Source organism: Capra hircus, chromosome 16, assembly GCF_001704415.2.
Source record: "Capra hircus breed San Clemente chromosome 16, ASM170441v1, whole genome shotgun sequence".
Classification (NCBI taxonomy): domain Eukaryota; kingdom Metazoa; phylum Chordata; class Mammalia; order Artiodactyla; family Bovidae; genus Capra; species Capra hircus.
Genome location: NC_030823.1, coordinates 57101796 through 57112677, shown reverse-complemented (window position 1 = coordinate 57112677; position 10882 = coordinate 57101796). Strand labels below are relative to the sequence as shown.

Genomic DNA, 10882 nt, shown 5'->3' with positions numbered 1-10882 from the left:
ATGGCTGCAGTTTTCCAAAAGAGTAAGAGCTTTCATACTCTTCTCCTGATAGTAGGTGGTCTTGGTTCTAGGACCTGTGTCAGCCCTCACACCTGGGATAAAAGGTGTGGGATGAGCCGATAAGTCTCTGGAAGAGTTCTGCCTCACTCCATTCTTTATCGAATGTCCATCCCAACCTCTCTCTCTGTCTCTCTCTCTCACACACAGTCAAGCCAGACATGCCTTCACTTGCGTGTTCACTAATCACCCAGCCTCCTACACAGCAATATCCTCCATCCATGGGGCACCCACATGTCACACACAGAGCAATTTTTAAAAATCCAAGCAGCCCAGGAAACTATCTTTTTCTTCTTTCTGCTCTCATTTTTCCCCTAAAAAAGGTCTTTTTAAAAAATATATGTATTAAATCGGATCAGTTTTACCTCATATGTTCATGTGGCTGGAGCTGATTGACAAGAAAAACAATCACAAAATGAATATTTTTGTTGTTTTTTCTTTTTTCTTAAAAAAAAAAAATTCCCTATACATGGTCTCTAACTTGACAGAGCTGCTTTCTTGGACAGAACAGATGCTGTTGGAAGAGGCGCTCTGGCTGGACCATGAGCAGAACATGGAGGCAGCCAGGCCCTGAAACTGGGGAGGTCAAGGAAGCAGAGGAGCTAAGGGAGGGGTGGGAAACTCGGCTGCCTGCCTGCCCTGAGCAGTCCTCTGTGGGTGTCGCTTGTTTCCCAAGGGAGCCAGCTTGAGGAGCAGTCCGTGTCTGGAGAGCTCAGTGGAGGCAGCGTACAAAAGAGTGAGAACCAACATGGGGGAATCACGAAACAGCGCCATTTTAAGAAATCTGGTTAAAAAGAATACAAAAGTGACTCCACAGAGGGGGAGGCGGTGTTCCTACCCCTCCCGTTGTTGTTCTGTCTTGCTCTCTTAAATGATAAGAATCACTTTCAAGGATTTGTGTGTTGCTGGATTTGGCTGGTTCTTTTACTGAATCTCTCCCTTGGCTCCTCTCCTTCAACTGCATTCATTTGAGAAAGCACCGACTTTACAGCTTCAGGGCTGCTTGAGTGGTCACCTCCTGGTGCGAGAGTGTGTGTGCGTGAGTTCGTGTGTTGTGCATGTGTGCAGTGGTTGTTTCTCTCTCTCCTGCCTGCTTCAGTCCAAGCCCCGAGGTCCCATCTGCTGGGTGCTGACAGTCTTCAGGGAGCACCCTGCTGGCACTAAGGTTAGGGCTTAGATGATCTCCACACCCCGGATTTGTGGGTCCCTTCCCTGCCCGGTGCTGGAGTGGGTCCCCCATTAGCTACAGAGTTTGCCAGTCTCGTATTCCACAGGGTTTGGCAGCTTGGAGTTGAAAGCCCTCAGAGAAGACTGGATCCTGCCCACCTCGTTGTTGGCCAGCTTGAGCCGATGCCGGAGCAAGCAGGAAAAAAGGTCAAGCCGGACCTTGCCAGGTGGAGAAAGCTGGTTGACCCGGTCCCTAAGCTCGATGAGCTGCAAGAGGGCAGAGTCCTGGGAACCTTGTGTGTATGGGTAGTCCAACTGGAGAATTAAGTCCCTGATGGCATCCGGGTCAAAGGGCAGGCTGTAACCAAAGACCTGCAAGGTGTTGATTTTCATGTAGCCCAAGTTCTTAGAGGGATCGGTCATCTCCAGGGGCTCGTAGTAGATTGTCTCGTTGGAGTTGTCGTCCAGGGACTTGATTCGGCTCCGTAGGTAAACGTGGACCGTCTCAAAGAAGGTCTTCCACCTGTTGCCCAAGGTGACAGTCCAGTTCTGGCACTGGGCGGCTGCGTCCACATTAGTCCTCTCCCAGTCAGGGAAGTTGCCCTCATTCACGGGCATGAACCAGCTCTCGGAGTGGCTGCCCCCGAAGGGGTTGACGTAGATGGCCATGACAGGCTCCAGGGTGCTGTTCTTGGTGAGGCAGATCTGCAGGGACAGGGCCAGCATCACGTGCACCAGCCCAGGCTTGTATTTGTTGCTCTTGAGGGTAAGCAGCATGCGCTTCCTCCAGGAGGGGTCGAACCAGCTGCCCAGACGCATGTCGTTGCTGATGAAGATGGAGTGCACCTCGATGCGGCTGTCCCGCTTCTGCAGCAGGTACTTCAGCTCCAGGTCCTGCAGGTCCGTCTCCAGCCCCAGAAAGTTCTCCAGGGACTCGGCCACCTCGGGGCGGCACAACCCCTGGGCAAGCACATAGCCCGGGTTGCAGCTCCCACAGCGGGTACTGTTGTCCAGGGCACAGTGGGCACAGGCGGGCCCTTCGCCCAAGGCACAGGGGATGGGGCCCTGGCAGGAAGACTGGTCATAGGGGCAGGTGCAGCTGTGGCTCTGTTCCAGGAAGGTGCCAGGGAAGGTGCTCTCCCCACAATAGAGGAGGGACTGGATACGGTTCCACCAGTAGGGCAAGGACCTGTGGGAGGGGAGACAGAAATGAAACAAGAGTCATCGGAAGCCACACACTGCTGCTTTCCTGAGGGTACCAGGAGGCTGACTCATAGGGAAGTGGATGAGGAAGATAAAAGCCCCAGGTTCTTTGAGTGAGGGAAACCCTACTGTACCACTTTGGGATGACCAGCAAGGCCTGGAGCTGGGTGTTTGATGGATCAGCATCAGAAAGGTCTGACATCAAACTTGCGCTCATCCCTCCCAACTACCACCTCATTCCCCAATTCAAAAGCCTACAGAAGTGCTCAACGTCTTCCATATCCAGTTTTCAGCCTCTTACGTAAGATCTTCCAACAACTGGCTCTCCAAACCTCCCAATGATGTGCCCACCTCTTTCCCTCCTCACAATCCAGATCTATCCTTTCTAGAACTCTCCCGTCAAGGGCAGGACTTCTCTATGGTTGGCTCCCTCTCTCGACTTAAGTTTCAGTTCTTATGATACCTCTTCAAAGAGGTCTTCCATGATTCCCCTCAAAAGCACCACGCAGCCCCTCTCTCATATCACGCTGCTTCGATGTGATCCACAGCCACGATCAGTATCAAAATGGATTGTGTTTGTTTACCATTGACTTGTTCAGAGACGGCTCCCCTGCAAATGCCATGACAGCAGGGACACTGCATTCTTCACCAACGCGTCTGCAGAAACTAGGCTTGTTCCTGGGGCCTGGTAAGCATTTCTTAACTATTTCTTGGGGGAGAAAAAGAACCTTTCTCAAAAGCCCTTGCTGGTCTGTCCTCTCCACTCATGTGCCCCTTGTCACCTGTGCCTCAGTCAGAGGTGCGCCTCTGGGTTCCTGTGAGGGCAGCACCCTCTCCTGGGAGGCTCTGGCTCACAAGCACCAGCCCACTTTCATCTCCAACTGGACAATCTGGCCAAGACGCCCTTCTCCCAGGTGGCTTTTCTCTTGGACCTTTGCTATTATTAGGACATGTCTTTGATTTGTGTTCTACCAAGATGCATTTGGGCTTCCCAGGTGGTGCTAGTGGTAAAGGACCTGCCTGCCAATGCAAGAGACATAAGAGATGCTGGTTCAGTCCCTGGGTCGGCAAGATCCCCTGGAGGAGGACATGACAACCCACTCCAGTATTCTTGTCTGGAGAATCCCCATGGACAGAGAAGCCTGGAGGGCTGTAGTCCATGGGGTCAAAAGAGTCAAATACAACTGAAGCAACTGAACACGCAATATGAATTTAAGTAGCTGCAGAGTCATAGTTTTCTAGTTTTGATGTTCCTATATATTTATTATATCTTTCCAGTTAACAAATGCTCTCACTGATTAATCTTAGGCCATATAAGGTAGACCCAACAAAGGCTTGTTGAATGCATGTGTGAATGAGTGATGGATGCTTGAAGGCCAGTGATGACCCAGCCCCCTCTGTTCCTAAGGACACAGGGCCTTAGCTCCCTTCGCTCCTGTGACTCAGAGCAGCGTTGCTGTTGGAAATGATCTACTGTGTGTGTTTCTCATCATACATAATCAGTGTGTGAGCTTTAAATCCACCCTTTCCTTTCCTCAAAGACTTATTAAAATGGAAATGAGCGAGTGAGAATTAGAGTATTATTAGAGCAACATTCGAATTGACTATAATTTATATAAAAGTAAAATTAGCTGCTCTTTTTTTTTTTTTTCCACTTCAGACACATCTCATAATTGAGACTGAAGTGCAAGTAGGTCAAGATAAAGGGAGCCTCTGAAAGGCCGCATGTGGGTCAGCATGCCCAGCTCTGCCGTGTTGGAGAGGGGCCCTCCAGGGCCTCAGCCACTGTCGTAGGCGGCGTGGCTCTGGCTCAGACACAGGGGTGCTCACCTCTCCTTGGGCAGACGGAAGCGGGGCTGCCGGTGACAGCGCTTGCAGAGGTTGAAGAGCCGGCGGACGATGCGATGGGTCTTCTTGAAGAGCACTCGCAAGCTGGCTCCCAGCTGCTGGTAGCGGTGCTGGAGGCTGGTGTCCACCGCCCAGAACTGGGAGATGGCTGTGGAGTTCAGGAATCTGTCATCTGGCAGCCGCTTCAGCAGGGCCTGGAATTCCTCTGTGGGTAAGGACACACGGACTGAGCTGAGGGGGTGCCCTTCAGACCCTGGGTGGGCAAGAGCCCCCTCTATCCCCAAGACCTAGCTTGCCTGTCCATCACTGTATGAGGCAGGAGGTTTCACGCCATTCTCCCAGGACTTTTTATTTCTTTCTTTTTAAATAGCTTTATTGAGAAATGATTGACATACCATAAGATAAGACTCCGGGATTCTTTCCCCTCCATCCTATTTCTAATATGCTTCTGAATTTCAAAACACATCTCTGTCACCACCCATGTGGCCAGTGACCTTGGGACGCATCTCTTTTGCCATTAATACCTCCTTATAAATTATGCACAACCTTCTTGGATCACACCATAGCCCCCTTAGGGAAGCTGGTTAAGGTGAGGGTGGGCAAGACTGGCAAATGTGGGCACAGAAGACAGAACACCTACCTCAGAAGTCTTAGAAGGCTTTCAGTTCCTGAGACCAGCCTCTCTACCCAACACCCTTCTCTCTGACTCTAGCACGTTCTTCCTCTCTTTTGAGATTCACCCCTTGACCAGGTTAAGGACTTCCTGTAGCTCAAACAGTAAAGAATCTGCGTGTAATGCAGGAGACCAGGGTGGGAAGATCCTCTGGAGAAGGGAATGGCAAACCAGCCAGTATTCCTGCCTGGAGAATCCCATGGACAGAGGAGCCTGTCAGGCTATAGTCTGTGGGGTTGCAAAGAGTCGCATGTGACTGAGCGACGAACACACACACCTTGGCAGATATCCATACTTTTTTGAAGTTAGTCCAGAAGCAGAGTGCTTTCTGGTTCTTAGCTCCTACTACAAGTCTGAGTTCTCCTCAGAGCTTCCTGGGAACAATGTGTTTTCTGAAGTCATGCTCAGATCTCTGTGCACAAATCTGCTTTCACTTAGGACCTGAAGCCATCAGGTCTCCTGATAGTAGTCCAAATGGCCCTCCTTCACTCGTTAGCAGTAATTCATAGTGCTGAGAGCCCAAAGTCCTTGCCTACATACGCAAGCATCCTACTACCGTCTGAACTACCTTCCCATACTACCATCCCAATGCCACCACCCCAGTCCAGTGCAGCCAGGGTTGCTATTCTCCTCAGCTACTGAATACCTAGTCTAAGACTTGAGCTGGCAGTGCCTGGGTCCTCCACTCTGATTCTGATTTCTCCAGCCCCTGGTTCTTCGCCCCCAACCCAGATGACTGGAAAAATCACACCTAGTAATGACACTAACAACTAGTATGTGCATACTTCTTATAAAACACTTAAGTGTACAAAACGGCACAGAGAATAACAAAATAAGCTCCCACAAGTCCACCACCTAGATCTTGCCATCTTGCTATATTAAATTCAGATTTTTTTTAAGAAATAGGCAAAGTAAATATACTTGAAGGCCCTAAACTTCCCCTCTGTCTTTATCTAGATGTAACTACTTTCTTAAATGTTTTCCTTATCGTTATCATGTATTTTTTTTAACATTTTCTCTGAATACATTTATCCATGAAAATATTAAGTATTGGCCAATATGTTTTTAAATATCAAATAAATAGTACTAAATATGCATTATGTTAACACTTTATTATATTATAGTATTATATATAAGTATTACATAAATATAAATATGTATGTAACACATAGCCTTTTTCATTTGCCTTGTTTTATCTAATATTGTTTTCTGAGATATATCCACATAACTATTATTCAAATAGGAGTGAACTGTATATCATGCAGAGTTCTTCATAATTTTATCCACATTGTTCCATATGAGTCTTCCATCCACCAATTGCTATCATTTTCCTACATTTACAGATGAAGAAATGGAGGCACTGAGTGGCTGCATGGCTAAATCAAAGTCATACAAAGGGTCAGTAATAGAGAGTATTAGGCTTTCCCAAGATGTTACAGCAAAATTCAACAGAATGGATGTTTTGGTTTATAAACATTTTGGTTTATAAACATTTTATAAACAACCAAAATGTACTTCCAGGGGCTGGAAGTCCAAGGTCAAGAGGCTGCGGCCAGGTTCTGGTGAAGGTCCTCTCCTGGGCTGAAAATGGCCAAATTCCTGCTGGGTCCTCATGTGGTGGAAGAGGTAAGGGATCCCCTGGGGCCCCTTTTATATGAGAGTGCCAGTCCCATTCCTGAGGATTCTGCTCTCATGACCTAATCAACTCCCCAGGTCCGTACCTCCTAATACCATCACCTTGGGCATTAGATTTTCAACATATGAATTGAGGGGTGGAGACACAAACATTCAATCCATAACACAGAATAAGAACTCAAAACCCAGTCCTCTGAATCTAAGTCTCAAGGTGACACTGATATCAGTTATACTAGCACTAAGCAGTCATCAGCATGAACTAGTGACTCCTAGAAACATGCTATGCACCTCACTCATTCAACAAATATTTACTGTGCACCTAACGTGCAGGCACTGTGGAATCTGTGGAAACAAGATAGATGAGGTCTATGGCCTTGATTATATTTACCTTAGCTTATTAGGTCTTTGAAATGCATCTCTTTGGTAGGTATTAGGTCTATTTGCATATACAACAAAAGAAAATGACTGAGACTTGGGGTGGTGATATAACCTGCTGGAGGTCACAGGCCAGTGACGTGGCTCAGTCAGGAACCAAGCTGAGTGTCCCGTGGAGTACCTCATGGCCTCTTCCCATTCCCAGGGAGGAAATCTGGGCCCACCCCTTGCTCACCTGACTCCTCGAACTGCCGGTTGTGAGTCGCCCAGGAGTCCTGGATCTGCAGCAGGCTGTCCTCCATGGCCTGGATGTCGGCGTCAGGACAGTTGCATTCTGGGAAGGTAGGGCTGCACTTGCACCAACAGTCGTTCCCCTTGCAGATGAGCTCGCCCTCGGAGCTGCAAGTGATGTAGCTGAGTGCAGCGGCCACAAAGCGCTCACGCAGGTACTCGGGCAGCAGCACCTGCAGGCCTAAGGAAAAGATGTATCAGGGAAAACTGCCAGGCGGGACCAGGGGGTGCTCGCTTTCCCACACCCGAGGCTGCAGAGTCCCCGGCTGGAGTTCTGCTGACTTGTGCATCCTGGGTCCAAGGATGGGCACCCCAGGCCCAATCCTGCTAAGCTGGTTGGGACAGAGGGTTACTGCTACCCCTGTGACAGATGGGGTACATCAAAGCTCAAGGCTTAGTTGAAGCCTCACATCAGCCAAATTGAGAACGTGCCTATCAAATGAACGGGCTTCTTGGCTACACGTCAGCATTTCTAGGGTGGAAATGCAATGGTGTTTCAGATAAAGGAAGAGCTTAGAGTCCTCGTGGGGGAAAATCATCAAGGCTTGTTGGACTTTTTGCTCTGCCTCCAAGAGCCATTCTATCTCTAACTTCTCTGAGATGAGCAGCGAGCCTCCTAGGATATTACTAAATGCTGACCCTCCTGGGCTTCCCACCTTAGCCCTGAAGACCAAGGAGGCTGCCCTGCTTAGGAGGTAGGGACAGGTGTTGTGGGTATGTAGTGGCCAGGTACGACACCAAGTAACACTTCCCATATATGACTGCAGGTAACACTTGTGGTCATACCGAGGCTCTTACAGATGAGGAAGTCCAATCCATATGAGCACGGTGGTCTGCCCAAGTCACAGTGCTACTAAAGCCAGCTTGGTGTCGGACTGTGCCCTTGTCCCCTCGGGTCCTACTATACAACTGGGACTGGCTGCCCATCTCAGGCTTTCACTCTTGAGGAGATTTGAAAGCAAGGTGGTGGTAGATGGCCCAAGTTAGATATAAATGCCTCTCAGCTCCTTTCTAATTAGCTGCCTTGAATATAATCCACTCAGTTACTCAAGATTCAGCTTTCCTACCCATCTGTGGTGTCTGCTTGCAAAGTTACTTCAGTCATGTCTGATTCTTTGCAATCCTATGTTCTGTAGCCTACCCGCTCTGTTCATAGGATTTCCCAGGCATGAATATTGGAGTGGGTTGCTATGCCCTTCTCCCAATCCAGGGATTGAACCCATGTCTCTTGTGTCTCCGGCATTGGCAGACAGGTTCTTTACCACTAGCACCACTGGAGTGGTGGATATTGGCTTATCAGCAGCAGGATAGACTCCTAGTTGGCTTCTAGCCATAGGCTTGGAAGCCTATGAAGAGGTGAATGAATCACAGGCATGCCTTGATCATAGGCAAGCTGGCCAGGTTCGAGGTCAGACTTGCAGGAGGCTCCCTAAATAGGGACCCTAGGAGACACTGTGCCAGGAGAGTAAGGGATGAGAGGACTTCTAGATGGGATGGCCTCTCCTTTCATCAAATATCTGCCAGCTCTTTATCATCACACCCTTGACCTTGGCAGGAAATCAGAGAGTCCAAAGGATGTATCCTGGTGTCAGCAGACCTTAAAACAAAACTTAGAATTGCAGCTGCAGCAGATGTTTGTTGCTCTTGTTTGAGATCTACTCCTGTTCAGGACTGCTCCTACATTTTTCTTTCTTGACGATGTCCCTGCAGCGGCACTTGAGCAGCCCTCCCCATGTAGCCTGTCCACATGTGCTTGCTTCCCACACTCACCCTCTCCAAGCCCTTTCCTTTCACCCCCTCCCCATTAGCTCCCTCCTCCTCCCCATAACATTTCCTATTGCTATAAAATAAGTGCCCTGAGCAATGTCTCCATGAGTGATGGGCTATAAAATTAAATGGCATAAACTATTCCAAATGAACCACCAGACACTCTGAACTTCACTCATCGCTAATTTCCAGACACAAATCCAGTTCATCCAGGGACCTAGGAGAAGAGGGATGCTAATTGCATTGTGAGGCTTTAAAGAAAGGAGGCTTTTCCTCCTTTTTATTATGTTTCTTGATGCCTAAAGCATTCAGGGATTGCATCTGACTTAGGTTGGCTGGAATTTGTCATCGTAGATCCTGGGTGAGGGCTATTGATTTTATAATACCAAGACAATCATATCTTAAACAGAGTTCAATTCCATTAGGCCTTAAGAAGAATGAACGTTCTCCACTGCCAAACAGCTCTGACTCCATCTGCATAGCTCTTCCCCTGGGATGCTTGGGGGACACCTGAGTGTATCCCCTTATCTCCCAGCTTCCAGGCCTAGAGTCATTCCTGTTCCCTTTACTTTTCTGTTTCTGCTTGTTCTGTTCCTGGTCGAGCCTCCCATTCCTTTCAAACTCTTCTCCTGGCTTTGATCTCCCATGGAAGGATGCAGACTAGTAACAAAAAGTAGGGACCGTTTTCAGGATAACCAGTAGCCCCACATTTTGTGTAGCTCTTAGTCGAGCTAGAGACGATGTCCCATGATCACTCTGCAAAGACCAGCTGTTCCCCACTGTGTCCTTAGGATAAAGCAGAGGGTTCTTTGGACAACAAGGGAGATTGCCCAGCTGGATCAAGGCATAGAAGGATGGGTGTGCTCTTGCAGTAGGATAGTGACAGAGATCTTGGGCAGGACTGGGAGGTAGGAGGATTCGGGTGTGGAGTGGTTTGAGCAATGGTTGAGGTGTAAAGTAAACCATGTCAGAAGTTTTCTCCAAAGAGTGATGGAAAGTTGTTAATTACAGGTCCCAGAACTAGGGGTAGTTCTTGTCTTTGGAAGGGTTTAGCCAAATGGGGCAGACGGGACCTTTTCATTTGGGTAATCTAAACTTTTTTTTTTAACCAGCTATGAAAAGTGTGAAAATCATTACAGGGTACCTTACCGAGTAACTGCACCTTGTTCTCCGGACTCTGTACCAGAACAGAGCTGACTGAGTCCAGGTTGTCGTAGTTGCTGCAGCCCAGGGGGCCAGTCCTGGTCTCCGTGACCTAGAGAAGGAAGGGCAGGTTTAGACAACAAGCCGAGACTTTCCTTTTGCACTGCCCTCTTCCGGTCAGCCATTCTCAGGCTCTGTGTCCTGTCCTGGCCTGGCCCAAGGAAGGTCATGGCTCTTCCTACCCTGGGAGCATGAAGCCACTTTCCCCCTTGTTCTAAGACAGGGAGTATCAGTGGTGTAGGGCTGGCAGCAGCAGCTGTCTGGAAGTGGAAGCCTTTCAGAGAAGCCAGGGGGACTTTGCGTCTGAAAAAAAGAAACTCAGTGTAGGAAGTGGAAGCTGAGCCTCCACACTGGAGTTCCCCCATCTCCTCCCCCAGAGGAAGACCGGAGACCAGATGCGGATGCTGTCAGCCCACTGGCCAGCCCAGCTGTAGCCACTTGATGTGGTGCTTACAGGCTTTAGAGATCCCAAAGATGAAACACACTAGAGAAATATGAGTTATGAGTATTAATATTAAACATTTAAGTCCCACCTCGGCACTGAGACGTCCTTAGAGAAAATCAGCCGTGGGCTTACTGCATATTTTAATAAGATATTAAATATACATAATCTCTTATAGCTATGTAATATTCCAAAACACCACAGAGTCATTTTAAAATATT

The 10882-nt window shown here is 48.5% G+C and overlaps 1 protein-coding gene across 1 annotated transcript in view; it reads right to left on the bottom strand.

Moving 5' to 3' along the window:
- Positions 401–10882, bottom strand: part of BRINP2 (BMP/retinoic acid inducible neural specific 2) — a 144435-nt gene continuing 133953 nt past the window's right edge. The window contains exons 5-8 of the mRNA XM_018060635.1: positions 10166–10271; positions 7194–7430; positions 4258–4480; positions 401–2413 (exon numbers count right to left, since the gene is read on the bottom strand). Coding sequence (XP_017916124.1) covers positions 1297–2413; positions 4258–4480; positions 7194–7430; positions 10166–10271 — 1683 coding nt within the window. The 3' untranslated portion in view covers positions 401–1296. The remainder of the gene's footprint in view (positions 2414–4257; positions 4481–7193; positions 7431–10165; positions 10272–10882) is intronic.